The sequence below is a fragment of the Mytilus edulis genome, chromosome 6, assembly GCF_963676685.1.
Source record: "Mytilus edulis chromosome 6, xbMytEdul2.2, whole genome shotgun sequence".
NCBI lineage: Eukaryota > Metazoa > Mollusca > Bivalvia > Mytilida > Mytilidae > Mytilus > Mytilus edulis.
Window position 1 is genome coordinate 27,574,618 of NC_092349.1, and position 24,031 is coordinate 27,598,648.

The window sequence follows — 24,031 nt, forward strand, 5'->3', positions numbered from 1 at the left end:
TGTTGACAATTTTAAAAACAGGTTGAGCTATAGGTAAAATTTTACCATAACACCTACAAGCAACTCACTGTAATACCTTATTCTTTTGATTGGGATCTATATTTGATGTTTTGAGTAACAATTGGACCAATTCGAGTTCTCCACTTCTAGTAGCTTTGTGTAAAACAGTGTTCCCATCCTGAAATAAACAGTTGAAATATATCAAGTTATAGCCAATATTCTGTTAAAGAAAAAAATGTCATTACATGTATGTAAATTATTAAACAAATAAAATAAATATTAAGCAAAGTTGTGTAACATATAAGTTACGTGTAAACGTTAATGTTGTCAATAACTTGAGTATCGAGTCTGATTAAATTTGAATCCACCTTACTCGAATAATTGACTGCTTATTTTTCTTTGCAAAACAGCCATTGCCTAACGGCAACTGAATTACGCACCGTGGATGACTTTGAAGTTCTTGTGAGTATTGTACGTCCGTTTCCCTTTGAAGTTTAAAGATTAGTTGAGAGTGGGTACTTAAACGTCGAGTTAGGCCAACAATTGTTTTGGTTGACTAAAGAACGTTTGAAAATCCTCTTTAGTGGTACAATACATACCTTATATACTTTGTTTAGGTCTATAGTCGTTCTTTCTAATAATAGTTTTACTATTTTGAATCTTTTTTCTTCTGCAGCTATATCAAATGGAGTGCTCCCATCCTAAAACAGAAATGCTACGATGTTCAGAAAAACAAAACAAAAAGGTAGTAACAATGTGCGAATCTAATCTAAATAATTCTGAAGGCAATAATTCATGTTGATACATCAATAAAATAAGGCTAATGACTTATTTAGAATATCTAAAATAAAATCATTTTCACTTGATATGTTTAAGTACATTGTATATCTTTTGAAACAGGTCATTTGTATTGATTTTAGTTTTGAGCTTTAGTGAACAAGCATGGTCATGGTGGCGTGTTTTCAATTCTCATCTGTATTGACAAAGATTGCCAGTTCCCCAACAGAAGGTCGGTGGTTCTCTTAGTTTACTCCAGCTGTCTCCACCAAATAATACTGGTTGTCATTGTGTTATTACTGTCACAAAACGTGGTATTAAACATGTTATTCACCAACAAACCAATGAACACTCATATATTGAAAATATCATTACGGGCAGACCTCTACACAGAGTTATGAGTTAAGGCAATTTAAATTGGATACGATGAAAATTAAGTAGTCAAAAGTATTAAGCAGAAACAAACACATTGCCTTATCTACATCATTTGATACCAGGTGAAAGTTGTTTCATTGGGAATCAGATCACATCTTCTATCTTTATATAAGGTAAACATTAAATAAAAAAAAAACATTTCAAATAGTATTACTAGGTCAAATTAACAAGAAAGTACGATTTGAGAGTACTAGCAGTTACTAGCAGCTAGTTAAAAGCCAAACACAATAACTAATAAGAAACCGTTCATCAAAGACATGATAGACTAAAATCACCAAAATCTAGGTTTAAGTTAAACTGTTTACTTACCATGTTTACCGTAAATATTGAATGGATAACTACAGCAAATAGAATCTTGACCGATAGATGTTTAAATATTAAGGCCCGTTGTACGTTGCAAAGCATTTCGTATGTACAGACATATTAGGCTTATAGTATTACCAGGCGCGTAAATCGTCTACAAACGATTCATAAAAAATAGAAAACAACACGTTTAATAATTTAATGCGTCCGAAGCGCTTTTCTGGATTTACCTTCATCAGGAACTCTCAAAGCCATAAATTTGAAATCCGAAGATGTATAAGTACCGAAAATCGTTGAAGAGCTATATGTCAAAGTTACCAAAAATAAATAGCCAAATTCATCTAAAGCCAACTTTGCCTGAGGGAGTTGAAACCTTAGTTTCATAATAATTTCAAAATTTATAAACGGACAATTTTTATAAAGTTTGTTGAATCATGTCAGTACCGAAGCATTGACTACCGAGCTGATGATACCCTCGGGGACTGATAGTCCACCAGCAGAGGTATCGACCCAGTGATGTAAAAAAATAGAAAACAACACGTTTAATAATTTAATTTAATAAAAGAGGATTAGAAAATACCAGAGGGACAGTCAAACTAAAAGATCGAAAATAAGTATAGATTATCGTCTTGTCTACACATTGATATCGTAAAATATATATCAGCCGCAAGCCACAAGGTGACACTTTATGTCGAGCGGCTGATATTTTACGATATCTATACGAAGAAACCTCGATTATCTGTTTATCGTTCTTTTACTGGTCTTTTTCCCTCTCCCTAAGACAGTGTTACGCTTGACGAAAGCAAGCTTGAAATCGTCTCCTCTCTCATTGTGACGTCGCTAATAACTTCTGTTGTTAACTGTTGTGATGTTATGCTATTGTTTCAAAAAAAAAAAAGGGAGAAGGTTTGGATCCATTAAAACGTTTAATCCCGCTGCAAATGTTTGCACCTGTCCTAAGTCAGGAATCTGATGTACAGTAGTTGTCGTTTGTTTATGTAATATATACATGTTTCTCGTTTCTCGTTTTGTTTATATAGATTAGACCGTTGTTTTTCCCGTTTGAATGGTTTTACACTAGTAATTTTTGGGCCCTTTATAGCTTGTTGTTCGGTGTGAGCCAAGGCTCCGTGTTGAAGGCTGTACTTTAACCTATAATGGTTTACTTTTTAAATTGTTATTTGTATGGAGAGTTGTCTCATTGGCACTCACACCACATCTTCCTATATCTATATTCCCCTCTCACACTGTGACGTCGCATGGTCTCATTTTGAAGTCTTGATACGAAAATTACTGAGCGACAGAGCAGGGTGATATAGGCGTAGGTAAGGACGATAAACTCAGTCATTGTTCACCTCGCGAAATGCATGAAAAAAAAACGCTCGCGAAAATAAGTTGATTTACAATATAACGTACTACAATTTCATGTACAAACGTACACCAAAAGCCAAACACACACGACTTAATTTATGGTCCACTCATAATTTCCTCTAACTTCTGTTGATAGTCTAAGCATGTGTTCAGCACACTCAACAAAAGATTTTATAAAAAACTCTCAGCAGATTTAGTTTTTCTCATTATGCACGCTATTCTCAGTATGTCTCTTGCCGTTAAAGACAAAATTATTTGTAAGCTCAGTCTGGTCATCCGTTATATTTAAAGGGAACATTCGCGTTTTTTACTTATATTTAAATATGTTTATTATAACACAAAATACTAATTCACAAAATTGTATTGCTATATATATGCAGTAATTAAGAAAAAACTAATAATTAATAAAAAGAAAGAATGCATTGACTACTTCCTGCAACACGCGAGAATTCCCCCTGATATTGCATGACGGGATTTAAAAACGATCATATGTTGTCCTGATCGGTAATCATATTTTAACGTTATTATAAGCGTTGATGACCAAATTGATATATAATTACTACCGGCTAATTAGAAAATAAAACGAACAGACATGCAATAATTTACACTCAGTAAATAACATGTTCAATATGTACAGTATATTGTTCAAGTGATTTTGTTGACATCTTAAACATTTTTTTCTTTCTTTCTAATATTTACTTTTTACGACTGATAAGGTGAAAAAATTCAAGTATATTATATCAAGCCATAAAGACCATATATACATGCATGCGTGTTGAACTTTTACTATCTACGCTATGACTAGGTGTAGACGATGTGTATATTATTGTCTTGCAATACTTATGGGAGAATTTTTAACAGGTGAAATGTTATATGCAGCAAGTTATTAGCCAGGCCTCTATGACACACGTGCCAGGTGTGACTGTCGATTCCAATCAGTGGATCATAAGAAAGCAGGTCGCGTGTACTACACAAAATTAGATAACATGTTCAAGGTGGTGACAAATACAAATGGATCGCAGTGGAATTATTTAATCATATTTAGTGTTATTATGCATTAAATCAGATAATAAACAAAGAAATGAACAGTTTTTGGTGTAATTTAAAAAACTTAATTCAAGTGTCAAAATGAAATAAAATACACTTTTTTCATTAATTCATGACTCATAAAAAGGGAAAATAAAACTAGTTCTACCAAAGCACTTTGATTGTCCTTATTAGGCAAACACATTTTCAGGGACACTTACATTTAGAAATTTGAAAGCAGAGACCAACACTTGCAAATTATCGGAAACCATCTGAAGTAATTTTGATCTTAGCGGATTAGAACCAGTAATACTTTTATCGTTTGGCATTAAATTTCAGTAAAGTCGAGAGGGATTATTTTATAAAATAACATAGATTGTCTGTTATATTTGGTTATTACATAGATAATGCTGATTTAAATGAATATCCCATTGTGATACATTCCACTTATCTTACTCTCGAGACTTTTTGTGCTATTTCCCTGAACTACTTTTTCACACAAAAAGACACCAGATGCAATGTAAGAAGCACAACTGTGTATTATTAATAAATGTACGATAAAAACAACAACCGTTTCCTTTGTAGTGCTTCACTAGCTTGAGTTCGATTAAAATAAATTATATCATTATAGATGTCGATATAAATACGTATAAATAGTCTGCTAGTTACATCGTATGGTCCCTTTATGTGGTGTGCCGAATTCGCAACAATACAATTAATACGGCTTCTTATGGTGTGAATACACAAAAGATTGTAAACACCACAATTGTTTGGACAATTAAATGAACATTCAGTTAAATTAATATATATTCGACGAATTCGTGTCCTTTTTGGGTAAATGACAAGTATTTTACAGTTATGATCGTCTTTTTAAGCGAGAAAAACATCACAAACATGCAATTAACAATTAAAATACGGCATAATAAATGGTCAGATAGAGAGCTTCCTTTCACCCTTCGTTTTTTCTATAAAAAAACTCGTCTGCTTTTTCCTGAAAGTGATTTCGAGATAGAAGCAGTGGAATTAGTAGACTTTAATATGATAGATAGAATTTCACAGGAAAATGTAAAAGGGGCTCAGGCACAACAGGCAAATAAAAAATAATTCAATATTTCAAGACTTAAGTTATGAAGAAATCGACAATTTTCTTGAAGCCACCACAAATAAAAATACAAAAAGAAAAACAGTGTCTGACATAACACTCTTTATATTTAGAGGAGTCTGGTAAAACAGATGACGTACAAAAAAAGTCTGCAGAACTAGATATCAAAAACTTCGCACTTATCTCTTGCCTGTGAAAAAAGGATGGTAATCAATATGAACCATCAACACTGAAAGGCATCATGTGTAGTGTAGATAGGTATCGTCAACAGAAAAAATCAACCATAAGTATTACAAAGGGTCCTCTTCAGGCCAAATAAAATTAGTTAAAAAGTTTGGGATATGGAAACAAGCCAAATGCTTGAGATGAGTTGACTTACTTAGGCATTGATAAACTTTATGAACATAATTTATTAGGAACACATGCTCCTTTAACTTTGACTAATTTGTTAAATTTAACTCTTGCACTTGGGATGCGTGATGAGGGAAGTATGTATGAATACTTGAAAATTTAGTTGTCATAAGAACCCTACAAAACATGAACATGTATAACTGTAAGTCCAGTCATTAATCATTTATTGATATTTGACATCGAATTGAGAAGACTACACAATCGATCGGACGTCGTTTTGGCAATACATGACATCAAATTGGACGTCGATTAGAGTAACAAAATAATGGACTTCGATTTGAGAATGTGACATCAGATTTGGACGTCGATTTGAGGAACGGACGTCGATTAGAAACTGGACGCCGATCTGAGTCTAACATATATTCGTGATGTAATTATCATAGATAATTCGGATTGAGACATCCATACATATAGTGTGCTAAGCTGATAAACTAATAATGTCATTGTTAATTATGTATGGGATTTAATTTTAATGGTATTGTCTATGGGAATAGAAATGTAGCGGGTTAGGTGTGTGTGTGTTTTTTTTAATATTTCATCCAAGGATTTTTATGTGTTCGTGGGGGGGTTGGGTAGGAAGAAAGGTATCCTTTAGTATAATATGTTTTATCACATAGCATTTTTCTGATTCCTCACTGCTGTCTAGATTTTGACCACAAGGTCTTAAAAAACTCCTGCTTCTACATAAATAAACACAGTTCATTGTTTTCATAAAAATAGAAATTTGTGTTTAACATGAATATGAGAGTTAACTCATAATATGCACTACAAACTGTTTCATAAAATATATTTCAGGCAGTTCCAATTAGCAAAAAAAACTATTCAAATACTCCATTGCTTGAAGCTTTAATTCTAATCCAATATTGCAATGTTTTAAACATACAAGTAAAAAACTTTTATCTAAATTATACATTCAAAACATTTAGATTTCATTCGGACTAAGTCTTAATGATAAAATAAATATAAAGTTTAGTTCGTTGAAGACTAATATGGGCACCACGTGGCGGATCCAGTCAGTTTAAAAAGGAGTAGTCAACCCAAGATAAAAAGGGGGTTCCAGTCATATGTTTCCATTCAAAAGCATTGATCGTTAAAAAGGGGGGTTCCAGCTCTTAGACTCCATCCCCTTGGATTACCCAACAAGGTGGGTTCCTACATATGCAACATATATTGTTGTATGTTAAGCGTATCCGGTCGTCGTATCTTTAATCCAAACTCATATATGCCTCAGCATGTTCGACTATGAATGTTTGTAAACTGTTGAGCCGACATTGGGAGGCTTTTTTAAAGCCGTTACATGTAAAATACATGTATGAGTACCTTTTTTAAACTGATACATGTAAGTACTTTGGATAATAAATATTGCATTATCGTCAGGTCTTTCTGTCAAATCCAACGAATGAACCAAAATGTCGTCCGTCTTATACCCGTCCATATTGACAACTGCATACCATGAACATGATGTATTGTTTGATAATAAGAATGCACGATTAGTATGGCGTTCATTATCACTGAACTAGTATATATTTGTTGAGGGGCCAACTGAAGGACGCCTCCGGGTGCGGGATTTCTCGCTACATTGAAGACCTGTTGGTGACCTTCTGCTGTTGTTTTTTTCTATGGTCGGGTTTATGTCTCTTTGGCACATTCCCCATTTCCATTTTCAATTTTATAACACGATACAGCCAACCATGGCCTGCTGCTCGATATTAGCACATGGATTAAACGGGAATATAGAAAATGTCAATATTGACTCTTGTAACATCGACTCAATTGTCAAATTTTGTATGAAGATGTCATAGTAAGGTAAATAGTAGGGTTCCTTTTAACAACAATATAAATTATTATTAATCAGGATCTGATACTATTACTAAAAATGCTATCCATTCTTTCTCATTTAATATTCAAAATATACAAATAAAGGGTTTAACATCGGGTGTTAGACAGTTATACACTTTGGGGATACGTCCTTTAGGGTTTCTTAACCAGTCACACATATCCCTTAGTGTGTAACTATATAATATGTTTTGATGATCTATTGTGAATATATGCCATTATTCTACACTGAAGGACAGTTATATACTAGAAAGAGTCTAGAATGCCTTTTTTCTTATTCAAATTTTCATTAAAATACCCAAACCATCTGTTTGAAAAAACCCGGAACGTTCCACTGTTGCTCTCGAAAAAAAACCGGACAATATCAAAAACTGCGCTGTTCATAGCATCGTATGAAAGTTAACAAAAACAATTCATAAAAATGATAAGAGTAAAATTCAATTCATTTGCAAACATTTCGAGACGGCAATGAATTTCATAATTTCCCGTAATTTCGTTGAAACTGTAAATGTGGTTTCAGTTAATTACTTCTGTTCATAATATTGTGCATAGTGATGTGTATTCAAATCTTATTCACATGATAAACTTTGCATAATTTATAGAAGTGCAATTTTTCTGTGTTTATGTTCCCATCTTCCACCAACAAAAGTATGCTCCCCTTGGTATGACCATTATTGTACGTGGCGTCAACCTCAACAAACAAATAAACAACACTATAATGGTAATTCGTACTCACAGCATACAAGTTAGTATCATTACGGGCAGATATGGAAAAAAAAGGTTACAATAAAGACAATCGAAATAAGACCAGATATAGTTAAAGCAGTCAAATGTATTTAACATGTTTAACAGAAACATACACGCTGCTTACATCTACGTCATTTGTGACGTAGTTGAAAGTTTTTTCATATGCAGTAATATCACAATTACTTTTTGTCAATATGTATCAGGAAATGTGTAATTTAAACATTATTTTTCTTTTCTTTTATGGGATGTCTCAAACGATTTAGCAATTGTACAACTCGACCAATATATTCATACCGTATTATTTTTTTTGGATCTGTATATTTTATTTGACAAACTTTGACAATCCTGTAAAGAGCGTCATGACGTACCTTGTCAGTTTTATTTGGATCAATATCTGCTCTTTCTAATAAAAATTGAACTATGTTGATGAATCCACTTTTGACAGCTGTGTGGACGGGAGTATAACCATACTAAAATGAAAAGCTTTCAATGATCGTATTATCTTACAGACGTATAAAAACACTTTGTCATACGAATGATTATAGTACAAAATAATAACAATGGCCACAAATTCGAGTTAAAGAACTGCAAAATTATGTTCATAAATCGCATTGTTTATGAAATTGTACTTGTGGATTAAATGTATAACGTGTGTAAAAAAAAACAAATTCCTTTTTAATTGACATTGATTCCAGTCATATGTTTCCATTCAAAAACATTGATTGTTAAAATGGCAGGTTCCAGCTCTTGGACCCCATCCCCTTGGATTACCCAACAAGGTGGTTTCCTACATATGCAACATATATTTTTGTATGCTAAGCGTATCCGGTCGTCGTATTTTTAATCCAAACTCATATATGCCTCAGTATGTTCGACTATGAATGTTTGTAAACTGTTGAGCCGACATTGGGAGGCTTTTTTTTAAAGCCGTTACATGTAAAATACATGTATGAGTACCTTTATTAAACTGATACATGTAAGTACTTTGGATAATAAATATTGCATTATCGTCAGGTCTTTCTGTCAAATCCAACGAATGAACCAAAATGTCGTCAGTCTTATACCCGTCCATATCACATTTACTTTTTGTCAATATGTATCAGGAAATGTGTAATTTAAACATTATTTTTCTTTTCTTTTGTTGGATGTCTCAAACGATTTAGCAATTGTACAACTCGACCAATATATTCATACCGTATTATTTTTTTGGGATCTGTATATTTTATTTGACAAAGTTTGACAATCCTGTAAAGAGCGTCATGACGTACCTTGTCAGTTTTATTTGGATCAATATCTGCTCTTTCTAATAAAAAATGAACTATGTTGATGAATCCACCTTTGACAGCTGTGTGGAAGGGAGTATAACCATACTAAAATGAAAAGCTTTCAATGATCGTGTTATTATACAGACGTATAAAAACACTTTGTCATACGAATGATTATAGTACAAAAAGAATAACAATGGCCACAAATTCGAGATTAAGGAACTGCAAAATATGTTCATAAATCGCATTTTTTATGAAATTGTACTTGTGGATTAAATGTATAACGTGTGTAAAAAAACCAAATTCCTTTTTATTTGACATTGATTGCGAGTTATCTAGAAAGTCGATTGTTCCGTCTGTTTACTCTAGCTTCCACCACCAACAAAAACAAGTTGCTATGGTATAACCATTATGATAGAGGTGGATTAAGCTTAACGACAGTTTTAGCCCTTTTAACGCCCTAAACGCCGCGTTAAAATTAAAGACAAGTTCAACAACACACTAATCATATGATTAATTTTAATCGAATGATTAAGAAATTTTAACGACGCGTTAGCACTAACGACAAGTTGAACAACAGACCCCTGGTACCTTTGATAACTATTTACACCACTGGGTTGATGCCACTGCTGGTAGACGTTTCGTCCCCGAGGGTATCACAAGTCCAGTAGTCAACATTTGATGTTGACATGAATATCAACAATGTGGTCATTTTTGTAAATTTCCTGTTTATAGAATTGTGAATTTAAAAAAAAAATGGAAGAATTTTCTAATCCCATGCTTTTTTTTATCTTATCCGTATTTGACACAACTTTTTGGAATTTTGGATCCTCAATGCTCTTCAACTTTGTACTTCTTTGGCTTTTTTAATATTTTGATATCAGCGTCACTGATGAGTCTTATGTAGACGAAACGCGCGTCTGGCGTACTGAATTATACTCCTGGTACCTTTGATAACTAACTATGTCTACAGTAATCGAGGAATTTCATTTTCAGACTGTATTCAAATAAGTAGTGGCAGTATATACATGCGTTCATGAATGATACATCCTTGTCTTAATTTTATCTTTCAGATTAAAATTCAAAAGAAAACTTAAACGAAGAAAACTAATCTCAATCGATTAATTATCTTTGATTCCTATAAAATCTCAATGATTTTGATATAAGTATTTCTTGTTTTTTGATAATTGTGGATACATAAAAAAGTTTACTCTGATAATTATAGTATTTTGCAGATATGTGTAGTTTGTATAAGAAACATTATATTGGCATTGATTTTAATGAACGATTCAACAAAGTTTGACAATAATGTGCAAAACGTCAACTCGTACCTTATTTTCTTTACTTGGATCTATATCTCCTCTTTGTAAAAACAATTTCACTATGTCGAGATTTCCACCATTGACAGCTAAATGTAGGGGAGTATCACCTTCAAACTAAAATAAAAAGCCTGCACTGTTCATAGCATCATATGAAAATTAACAAAAACCATATATACAATTGACTACAATACAAAAAATTACATTGGCCAACATTTCGAGAAATTGATGAATTTTAAACCGTTTTTTGTTGATCACAATTTTGTTCAAACAGTAAATGTGATTTATGTTAATAGCTTGTGTTCATAAAACATTTTCATTTTCACTAAATTCCGTTTACATTGACAATGGTTGCCTGTTTTGCAGAAGTTCGGTTGTTCTGTCTGTTTATTTTCCCATTTTCCACCAACAAAAACATGGTCCCCTTCGTATAAACAAACATTGTCATACAAATGATTACAGTACAAATACAAAACATTAGCCAAAAGTTCAACATAATATAAAGAATTCCAAAACCGTTTTTTGCAATCGCATTTTTGTACATATGGATTAAGTAAATAACTTGTGTCCATATATCATGTTCATGGTGATGTTAATTCCAATTCCTTTTAAGTTGACAAATATTGCCAGTGTTCCATAAAGTCGGTTGTTCTGTCTGTTAACTCCTGCCTCTCCATCAACAAAAACTGGTCGCCATGGTATAATCAATATTACTGAACGAAGCTTCATACTCCAACAAACAAATACACGAACATATCAGTTGAATCACACTCATAGTATAACAGTTGGTATAGTTACGGTAATATATCCAGATTATACACACACAAAAGTTAAATTAGCCTTAAAATACTTTAATTCCAAAATGAAGAATAAAGCCATTTTTATACACAACCCGATGCAAATATAGAAGGAAATGCCTACATGGAATCTATATATCCTTACATATACACACACGTTACAAAAATTCGTTAAAAACACCCTTGTAGATTTCGAAAAAGAGCAGATTAATGCCGCTATAAGGAAGCACTCGTACTCAAAAAGTGGAAAAGGATTAATATAAGTTGCAAAACTTGTTTCCCAATCCAATATAGATAAATATTGGTTTTTTCACTCTTATTGATTCTTTATTGAATATATTGCTGTTTAACAATTACACTTGGTGTACAGCATTTCATCAAGTTTCCCTGTTAAATTACTACTGAATACCCAGGGATAATATTCAGTAAAATTAACTAATAAAATACATTGGTTTACTTATCTGAACACATTGAACTATTATTATAGTTGTTACAAATAGTCTTTGCTACTTCACAAAAAAGTCTTTTCAGATATATTCATAACAAAATATCTACACATTCATTTTTATACGAAAATTGATCATTCATCTGGAATGACTTTGTGGGTTCTTTTATTATCTAATCAGAAACGAGTTACGGTCAATGACCTCGCACGACTTTTCGTATGTTTAAACAAAATACAAAAAATCGTGTTATTGCTTTGAAAACATTAGTTTGTGTTCGGTTTTTCGAGAGCAGTCCGGCCTTTCTCGAGTGCGTTCGTGTTTTTTCGAGTGATTATACAAATTTCCTACAGCTTAAAATGTTATGTGTTAGTGTATTTATGTTTAAAACAATAAACAATAACCAAATGTTCAAAGCTAGGTGGTACTCAACACTTTGACTGAAATTAATTTGGCTTGATTAAATTTCATTAAATTTTGACAAAATATTTTTCTTTGAGGCTTTGACAAGAATATCAATATTACAAACAAAATTGTAAGTACCATTCAACACAGCGCGAAGGAAACGGACACAATTTTACATTCACAGGCAACCACGAATGTCATGCTCAAAACCGCAATAAATCCTGTAAGTTCAGGACTACAATCTTTAGATGCCAACATTCTTTTTGGTGAGGGCCCCCAGAGGTCGTTCATTACAGATGACTTAGCCGCTAAATTGCAGTTCTCAACTACTGGCACAGACAGTTTAAATTTATCCGGGTTCGGGGACAGCGCAGAAAATATGAAAATTAAACACTTAAACGATACAACTATTAATTTGCTCACAGACGAAGGAACATTGCCGATCAAAGTATTGATCGCACCGGAAATCGCCGCACCACTTAAAACTTACATCCGCAAAGCTGCTAAAGTCTCGTACCTATCCGAGATTAAACTCGCACATCCAGTAACCGCGAACGACAATTTCCAAGCCTCAGTACTCGTAGGAGCCGACTACTATTGGTCAATTTTAAAAGAATCATTAGAGGTAAGGGACCTACTGCCGTGAAATCAAAAATAGGGTATTTACTGTCAGGACCACTTCACGGTACACCAAATTACAATGACCAGCCAACATCTATGATGAATGTATTGACATCAAGAAAGACAGAAGAATGCGACCTGGAGAAGTTTTGTAAGTTAGAAATACTTGAAATTGAGCAAATAGATGAGAAGGAAACAGGGAAGTTCAACACGGAATTAAGAGAAGTATATGAGAAGACATGTATCAGTTACCATGACAACAGATATTTTGCTACATTATCCTGGTCACGGCACCAATATCATAGAGTGATTGTATCGGACACCAATTAAGGCTTAGAAATAAGAACGTCTACTTGCAATGATACTTGCATTGTAACCTTAAATAGCTAACGTAACAACAACGGTGACGTCGTGTACAATAGAGAACGGAGCGGGAACACCTCAAGTGCAGTTCTTAACAACCACCTAAAGTATTTTTCAAGGATTGAAACAAATGCATTCGTCAGTTTGAAAATGGTGTATTAACACTTATATGTTGTTATAAACAAGTATCGTTCATTTGTATATATTGCTGTTTGTCATATCTTATAAATTACATGCTGAGTATATATGTAAGATTCAGATCCACGTCCGGTCTGTAAACAACTTTCGTCCCTTAAACCACCGTCCAAATCTTGCGTCACAAAAAGATATCCTCAAATCGACGGCCAGTGTTATCATTGCATATGAGATAACCATACCGTATAGTCAGCTATAAAAGGCCTCGAAGTGACAAATGTAATACAATTCATACGAGAAAATAACGACATAACTGATGTACAAACTAATGCACGAAAAACAAAAATGCAACAACGACAACTACTAAATTACATTCTCCTGACTTGGAACAGGCACATACATGATGTGGCGAGCACATACATTTATAATGTTGCGGGGTTAAATATGTTAGCATGATTCAACCCCTCTTTCTAACCAGTTAGAACTGTGATGTAACAGTACAACATAAGAACGAACTATAAAAACCAGTTGACACTTTTAAACAATCTATTTTTTAATTCATTACCTACTGGTACAATGCATGTATGTCAACAAGTTGTGTAATTTAAAATTTTGGAGATTTAAACTATATAAAAATTAGGAGATGTGATATGATTTCCAATGGGACAGGACAACTGTCCACAAGAGTTCAAATAAAGTGAATGTGAGAAATTATAGGCAACCATACGGCTTTCAACAATAATTCAAACACATATCTACACTAATAAATTAAATTTAGCTTGAACGGATAAAAACGCCTTACCGGCATTTAAAAAGATAAATGAAAATTGAATAAAGATTGACAAAACTGAAAAAAATATTTTTAATGCATTTCAATCAATATCAAATCATTTTAATACCAGTCAAGTAGATTCCCTTGCGGTAAAACAAGATAATTTAAGATCCGGTTAAACTAATTAGCCACGCCCCCGTTAAACCAAATCAAACGGATGTTAAGTGCTTTTAAACTTTCAAGTGTCCACCTTTTTGTAAGGTAAATCACTCAAGCAGAACAACATCCCCGTGTATCTATCGTTTAACCGTTCTGAGTGACGGTTATCGATTTAGTCAGAAAAGTAAAAATGTACATTTGTACCTCTTACAAACATCACAATTAAAAGGAAATAAAGAGAAATACATGTGTAAATATTTGTTTTTATAGTTAATAATGCCATATTTTAAAAATGCAGCGAAAAGTGTAATTTAGTTTTTTTTTAATTGTAAACACGCAGCAGCTATTGAGATAAAAAAAAAGAGGTGACTGTGTTAAAAAAAAAGGAAAACAAAATTAAACGAGAAGGTTTTTAGTTATTTAATAGCCAAAAAAGGGACCAAACAGAGCATGCCTGATGAATGCCACTGGATATTGTACACAAACATTAATCTATATGAAGGAATCGTCTGTTCAAAAAATTTATTTCGTCGAGAATATGCAATAATATTTTTCCACGGTACGTTAAGCATTTAATTTAAACAATTCAGTCCCGAACTTTTAAAATTTACATTAAAACATTTGTTGTTGTCTAATTCACCTGGAAAATTCAAATTTCGTTTTGCTTAGTTTTAAATGCGCCACGTACTCGTATACCGGATACCAACGTTTTGTTTGTCATGCGCCTTTTAGTGCTGTGCTAGTCATTGCTAGATTCATACGTGTAAAACTATACATTTTTACTTATCTGCCTTCAACACGAAGTCTTGGATCACACCGAACATCAAGCTATCAGGTGCCCCAAAATGACTAATGTAAAACCATTCAAACGGAAAAACTAACGGTCTATATATTCTAAAAAACGAGAAACACTTAAACAACAACCATGCACCAAACAGCAGGCTCCTGTAGGTGCAAACAAATGCAGCGGAGTTCAAAAGCCAAAATATACGGATTAGTTAATTTAATTAATTTTAAAGCAAAAGATATAATTTTGTAACAAAATATTGACGTACCGATTCTAATAGCTGAGAAAAGTTCTTTTTGCTAAACGATGATAACATTTTAACATTTTGTTATACCTTATACTTCATAATCTATTTTTAAAACGACTTTGAACATGCATGGAATATTTGCCACTTGACATTAAATAACCAACAATTGATCAATCAAAATGTGCTTTAAAAATAAATAAAGCCGCAAGTGTATCCATTAATGATTGTTTTTGTCTGTTTGTCCAAATAACACTCACTAGTAGCACGATTTCAGTCTGAAACGGTCATTTTGGTCTGATCGTATCTTAATTGACTGGATTTACCGCTAGAGGAAAACGTCAAGATTTATCAGATCGTTAAGTCTCCATTCGGATCGATAGTCTCATTAGTTAAATTAGTCCGTTAAGGCATGTCAAGATATTTAAGACTGTATCTTCTAGCGAGCTGTTTAGATCCGTTAAGACCGTGTCAGACCAAAACAGACCATGGATACAAACTGACATCAAGATGTTGTCAGACCGTGTCCAGTCGTGTTCAGATTTTAATAATTTGGACACAAAACGAGTGAAACTTTCCCATTATTTATCAGGGGTTGCTCCCCTTTCAAGAATAAAATAAAACTGTGAAAGAAGACGATTTTTTTAACTGAAAGTCTACCACGTCCCCTTAATCATGTTATTTAAATAAAACAAATATTCAATTTGAATTCTAACTTCTTCCTATTTAATTATTTAACATTGTTTTATAATTATATAAATAAAAAAAAGTAGCTCAAAGTCATACTGCTGCACAAATCGCCGCGAATTGACTAAAAAAAATCAACAGATTGCCGAAATAATATTTATTTATTGAATATAAGCACCTGAACCTTTATATTTAATGGTTTACAAGTGATTGCAATACGTTTTATATGCAATTACAGACTGCCGTACGTGGTGAAGAATTTGTCATTCATTTTTACACCCTTATTTGATAATAACGGATGTCGGCCGTGAACACTTGAAAACGTGATCTTAATATGTTAAATTAAATTTAAGATGTAACTATTTTTAAATATTGTAAATGAATGCATTATCATTTATCTTTTTATGTTACCTATATAAATTGCATTTGAGTAAATTTGAGGCAGGGAAAAAATATATATATAACTCTGTCTTTTATCGTTTTCCGTTTATTCCGTTTATTTTTGCCAGACTCATGCGTTTGACTTTCCATCTTTATTTTTTAATGTGTCTATAATTCGAGAGCCTTTTGTAAAAAAAAAAAATACATACCAGAAGCCTTCGTTAAAAAATAAAGTTTGAATATTATAGCAGAAAAAGGCTTATAAATTCATTCAAATTTATATTTGAAAATAATCCAGAAAATGTTTATACGTCAGACACTGTACTTAAAGTACATTTAAAGACCAGGTTACATATATATTACATGCATACAGCATAATAAAGCTGGTTTAATTTGAATGACTATCCATTAGGGACATTTTTCGACGATAATTAATCAAATCTGACAAGTTTAATTAAAAACGGAAAATAATTCTTCGCCCGTAAACGATTTAACGTTACCGTACCCTCTTTTTTTTGTTGCATTCATGTCGCATGTGTGTCGGCAGTGTCAGCGCTTCTTAATAGCTAACTTATTTTACACAAAATCGTTGACATGGTAGAAGGAAACTATAGTACAATATAAGCTGAGCTGGAAATAGCAATTGGTGAGTAGAAATGAATATTTTAATACATGTCTATCAGAATAATCATTGATCATGGATCATCACCCAAGAGTTTGAAGGAAAAATGTTCACATTTGTTAAATTTGTGCATACAGGTATGAATCGACGTTCCAATACTCCACACTCTTGGATAGTAGCCTGTTCAAAGGCAAAGTAAGAATTTGGGCTTGTTAAAAAATTGTTCCTGTGATTGGAACCCCCCCTCTTTTTCATGTTTTTTGGAAGATCAATGCATGATTAAAAAAGTTACATATAAACTAGTATGGTTTAAACCCCCTTTTAAAAATGGCTGGATCCACCCTTGTTTATTGCCTAACATGCATTGACATGTGGGGTATTCACAATGGTATGGTTGTGCGGGATGGCCTATTACAACAGTTACAAGACCTAAACCCCTGATCGAGTAATCCTACATATTGTATGTTAATGTATTGATAACTGTCACGTCCTAAATTTGCATGAAATATTTGTCACTTTTTTTATTAACCAATAACCAACCAATCTTCACATGTTACATGTAGTCCGACACAAGCTTGTCTGGCAAAACAGCCGTTTGGACGTCAGAGTAATCTCGGACTAGTTACGATTATATACAGTACTTGCAACCTTAGGCGTTACTGTTTGACGTGAACTTGACTGATCGGTGAATGATCGGTGATCGGTGACCGATAGGATCCGTCAGATAAGTCAAATAACCTATGTGAGAGTTACCCTGACAACTGTCACCGATCGATCAGTAAATTAAATTTATGCACGGATCGGACGGATACGTATATGTTGTGTACAAGTTGTAATGTTGTACAAATTATAATTTGTACAGATTTTTTGTACAAGTTATCAGTGTTTTATGACCTGCTGAACACAAATTGATGATGCAAGCACACAGTCTTTTGCTTCGCATATTTCTGTCATATTTTCATAACTTCATGATACAGTCTGATACTGAGCATTGACAAAAAAACATTATAAGACCACACAAAGATTTTGTATGGAGATGAATATGGTATAAGGAAAAAAATAAAATTAGAATTTAAACCATTCAGGTATCCTCATTTCCAGTTTGAAGACAAGGAGAAAAGCACTAAATGTTAGGTTGAAGTATAATATTTTGAATTTAAAACATTCCACTGGTACATTTTATAAGATACACCTGTATCACCTGTTGCAAGAAGGAAGGTGTCAAAAAACTTATAACTTGTACAAAAATCCTGTACAAATTATAATTTGTACAAACTTACATCTTGTACACAACATATATATTTAAAATTCTTATGTAAACCGAACTCCACAGTGTTTACAATCGATGAACGCGGACCTCTACGAAGACACCTTAATTTACACGTTATAATTTGTAATAAAATTAGTTGCAATACAAAAGTAAAAATAGTTTAACAGAATAAGATGCTTAGAGCGTTAAATTGTTTGTGTTGATTAATATTTTCGTATTAAATATTATAAACATCAGAGACATATAATACATAATTGTATTATATAACTCTGTTAACATGAACTTATTTCTACGAAAATGGTTATTGTTGACCGCCATTGGATTTTTGAACTTTTAATAGTTTCGAATAGCTTGTTTTTTTCATGAAATTAAAAGAATGTCAAAGAAATGATTTTAAAAGTTTGTTCCCATTGTTTAGAATTACCAAAATTAATATTCTTTTTATCAAATATTGTACTATTTTATTTGCAATCAGTTATTTTTACCATCTTGAGACAAGTCTTCTCATTAGAATTGAGATATTATGAGAATTAAAATACTTAAACTTTTATTTTTGTGGAATAAGAATGCAGTTATTGATTTATTTTGATGCAAATTATTAACCATCATATGATTTCAGTACTTTTTGTACATCAGGATTGGCTGTTCTTCATAAAACATGCCTACTTTAAGGAAAAAGATACTAAATTTTTGTACGCGTTACCTAAAATGCAAATATTTTTTCATTTTACTGAAAATTATTGACCGTGATTGGATTTTGTACTTTTTATAGTTTAGAATAATTTTTTTGTTCATAAATTTAAAGGAATGTCAGAGATATCATACTAAAATTTTGTTCGCATTGCTTGAAATAATCAAAATTATTCTTCTTTTTATCAAAAATGATACTATTTTATTTGAAATCAGTTATTTTTACCATCTTGAGACAAGTCTTCTAATCAGAATTAAGATATAATGAGAATTAAAATACTTAAACTTTTATTTTTGTGGAATAAGAATGTAGTTATTGATTTATTTTGATGCATATTATTAACTGTCATATGATTTCAGTACTTTTTGTACATAATGATTGGCTGTTCTTCATTGAATAATCTTACTTTAAGGAAAATATTTTAAATTTTTGTACGCGTTGCCTAAAATGCAAATATTTCTGCATTTTACTGAAAATTATTGACCACCATTGGATTTTTGTACTTTTTATATTTAAGAATAGTTTTTTTTCATAAATTTAAAATTATATCAGAAAAATCATACTAAAATTTTGTTCGTATTGTTTAAAATAATCAAAATTATTCTTCTTTTTATCAAAAATGATACTATTTTATTTGAAATAAATTATTTTTACCATCTTGAGACAAGTCTTCTAATCAGAATTCAGATATAATGAGAATTAAAATACTTAAACTTTTATTTTTTGTGGAATAAGAATGTAGTTATTGATTTATTTTGATACAAATTATTAACTGTCAATATGATTTCAGTACTTTTTGTACATAATGATTGGCTGTTCTTCATAAAATAATCTTACTTTAAGGAAAAAGATATTAAATTTTTGTACGCGTTGCCTAAAATGCAAATATTGTTTCATTTTACTGAAAATTATTGACCGCCATTGGATTTTTGTACTTATTATAGTTGAGAATAGTTTTTTTTCATAAAATTAAAAGAATGGCAGAGAAATCATACTGAAATTTTATTCGCATTGTTAAAAATAACAAAAATTATTCTTCTTTTTATCAAAAAAGATACAATTTTATTTGAAATCAGTTATTTTTACCATTTTTAGACAAGTCTTCTAATTAGAATTGAGATATAATGAGAATTAAAATACTTAAACTTTTATTTTTGTGGGATAAGAATGCAGTTATTGATTTATTTTGATACAAATTATTAATTTCAGTACTTTTTGTACATCAGGATTGGCTGTTCTTCATAAAACATGCTTACTTTAAGGAAAAAGATATTAAATTTTTGTACGCGTTACCTTAAATGCAAATATTTCTTCATTTTACTGAAAATTATTGACTGCCATTGGATTTTTGTACTTTTTATAGTTGAGAATAGGTTTTTTTTCATAAATTTAAAATTATATCAGAAAAATCATACTAAAATTTTGTTCGCATTGTTTAAAATAATCAAAATTGTTCTTCTTTTTATCAAAAATGATACATTTTATTTGAAATCAGTTATTTTTACCATCTTGAGACAAGTCTTCTAATCAGAATCGAGATATAATGAGAATTAAAATACTTAAACTTTTATTTTTGTGGAATAAGAATGTAGTTATTGATTTATTTTGATACAAATTATTAACCATCATATTATTTCAGTACTTTTTGTACATCAGGATTGGCTGTTCTTCATAAAGTTTGCTTACTTTTAGGAAAAAGATATTAAATTTTTGTACGCGTTGCCTAAAATGCAAATATTTTTTCATTTTACTGAAAATTATTGACTGCCATTGGATTTTTGTACTTATTATAGTTGGAAATAGTTTTTTTTCATAAAATTAAAAGAATGGCAGAGAAATCATACTGAAATTTTATTCGCATTGTTAAAAATAACCAAAATTGTTCTTCTTTTTATCAAAAATGATACATTTTATTTGAAATCAGTTATTTTTACCATCTTGAGACAAGTCTTCTAATCAGAATTCAGATATAATGAGAATTAGAATACTTAAACTTTTATTTTTGTGGAATAAGAATGTAGTTATTCATTAATTTTGATACAAATTATTAACCGTCATATGATTTCAGTACTTTTTGTACATCAGGATTGGCTTTTCTTCATAAAATATGCTTACTTTTAGGATAAAGATATACATTTTTTGTACGCGTTTCTTAAAATGCAAATATTGTTTCATTTTACTGAAAATTATTGACTGCCATTAGATTTTTATACTTTTTATAGTTGAAAATAGTTTTTTTTTCATAAAATTAAAATAAGATCAGAAAAATTATACTAAAATTTGTTCGCATTGTTTAAAATAATCAAAATTATTCTTCTTTTTATCAAAAATGATACTATTTTATTTGAAATCAGTTATTTTTACCATCTTGAGACAAGTCTTCTAATCAGAATCGAGATATAATGAGAATTAAAATACTTAAACTTTTATTTTTGTGGAATAAGAATGTAGTTATTGATTTATTTTTATACAAATTATAAACCGTCATATGATTTCAGTACTTTTTGTACATCAGGATTGGCTGTTCTTCATAAAACATGCTTACTTTAAGGAAAAAGATATTAAATTGTTGTACGCGTTACCTAAAATGCAAATATTTCTTCATTTTACTGAAAATTATTGACCGCCATTGGATTTTGTACTTTTTATAGTTTAAAATAGTTTTTTTGTTCATAAAATTAAAGGAATGTCAGAGAAATCATACTAAAATTTTATTTGCATTGTTTAAAATAACCAAAATTATTCTTCTTTTTATTAAAGATGATACTATTTTATTTGAAATCAGTTATTTTACCATCTTGAGACAAGTCTGCTAATTAGAATTGAGATTTAATGAGACTTAAAATACTTCAAATAAATGATTGCATTACTTGTTGTCCATCAGGATTGGTTGTTCTTCATAAATTATGTTTACTTTAAGGAAAGAGATATTATTTTTTGTACCTGTTGGCAAAAAAATCAAATATTTCTTCTCATATTCGAAAATATTGTAATTTGAATTGCAATCAGTTGTTATAAATGATTTTCATGTTTTTTTGTAGAAAATGTGAATTATTCAAGAATAAATCTGCTTATTTCTTTCTTTTTAAGGAATATATTTATGTTTACCAACATTGGATTTTTGTACTGTTTATTGTTTAGGAGTAGTTATCTTTTTTTTATTAAAAAAAAGACTATCCGAAAAATATAATGTAATGTTGTTTGCATTGTTTAAAATTATTTCTATTTCTTGTTAAAAAATACAGCAGTTATTTTTGTAATTTGTTATTTTAAATGCTTCGATTGTGAGGAGAATATAGAAAGTCCGTGATTATGATAAGAATTTTATGATGATAAGGATACAAAAATTTTAAATATTGAAAAAAAATATAAACTACATTTTCAATAACTGATTCTTTCATTTTGTTTTTCCCGAGAATGTTTGGAAAATAATGAAATAAAAATCGAATGTAGACACCGTTTTAGAACTCGCCGTTTTTGAAAATATATAACCTAAATAAAACGAAAAAGACCATTCTTTAAAGATGATATTTTAATTTAGTTTTTTTCTGTACATTTCTTTTCATTTCAATTCATAAAACTTTGCTAAATAATTAATAAACAAAATGTATCATTGAACGTTCGATTTTCAAGAGTCGCCATTTTAATTAGATTAAACGAAACTAAGATTCCGTAATTTGTATTAGTTTATCATGTGACGTATTAAAGTTCAATCCGTCATCAAGGTCGATCGGTACTATCCGTCCGATCAGTCCGATCAGTCAATTACTTTTACTATAAGTTTGACGGATTGCTGACGTGAGTTTGACGCGAACTTGACTGATCGGTGACTGATCGATGACCGCTGACTGATCGATGAAATAGTAACGCCTAAGGTTGCAAGTACTGTAGCCACTGGTGGGTGATGTACAATAATTATAATTTGCCACATATGTGTTATGAATACCTTCAACATGTTCAAGGCTTGGGTTTGTATATATGCAATAACCTCAAAATTGCCCGGGGCAAAAAAAGAGTATATTGATATTGTGCCCTGACATGCCTGATTCCAAATGATGAGACGGCATTGCTCCTTAACAACAATTTTTAACATTTTCATCTTTTGTGATAAGAAATTTATAATTTTACCAGGTATGATTCATTATTTTGTTATAAATGATTTGTTATGCTCTAAATTTTGTAGAACTTAAATATATGTTATAACAGAAGAAAAAAAAATTATGTTGAAATTTTTATTTTTATCTTTTGTATATTATTCACTGTCATGACTGTCATGACTAAATAAAAATTAGATCCCACGCATGCGCGGCATAGTTAAATAAGTGCCCGACACGTTATCATCAGTATGTTGATGGATTATAAAGAAGAAGAAGAAGAAGAAGAAGAAGAATCTTATAAATACTATTTGCTTTGTCACCATGTCACGTTGGTAGTAATATTCAACAAATTCTATTGTAAATTAAAAAAGTATTATAAATTGATCACAACAAATATAGTGCTATAGCCTCTATTAGACAGTAACCCTTCAATGAAGTATACACCTAAGAAAACATTGATGTAGAAAGAGAGAACATTTTGTTTTAGAAATAGAACCTCAAAAAAGGGTTTTATTCTTCTTCTCATAAGGGACTTATCAATTAAATTGTATAAGTCATAAATTCATTTCTTTACATCATTAAACTTTGTTGTCAAGCAAATTATGATTGCTAGTTTTTCTTGTAGATAAATACAAGTTTATATATAATAAATACTTTATTCTTAATGTATATTTTTTTGTAGATAAGATATCACATTGGTTTGAGCATGATTCCCAGCCAGATGATGAAGCGGCATATATCATGTATATCAATGTATATATAGGAAATATATAGTGTCACTAAGTTACTCTCATATGGTACCTCATTTGTACCTGTAGCTATAAATTGTGAAATGGTGGATTCATTCATAATTTTGTGTTACTTATTGGTTTGGAAATAACGTTGATAGAGCTAACAGCATTATGTCATGATGTACAGTTGATGGGATGATCTGATTGGACAAAAAGAAAATTGTGAATTGAACA

At 31.1% G+C, this 24,031-nt stretch overlaps 1 protein-coding gene across 1 annotated transcript in view; it reads right to left on the reverse strand.

Moving 5' to 3' along the window:
• The window catches only part of LOC139526323 (putative ankyrin repeat protein RF_0381), a 94,081-nt gene that overhangs the window by 39,431 nt on the left and 30,619 nt on the right, over window positions 1-24,031 (reverse strand). Inside the window, exons 5-9 of the mRNA XM_071321455.1 lie at window positions 10,605-10,709; window positions 9,277-9,378; window positions 8,377-8,478; window positions 600-701; window positions 77-178 (exon numbers count right to left, since the gene is read on the reverse strand). Of these exons, the coding sequence (XP_071177556.1) occupies window positions 77-178; window positions 600-701; window positions 8,377-8,478; window positions 9,277-9,378; window positions 10,605-10,709 (513 nt within the window). The remainder of the gene's footprint in view (window positions 1-76; window positions 179-599; window positions 702-8,376; window positions 8,479-9,276; window positions 9,379-10,604; window positions 10,710-24,031) is intronic.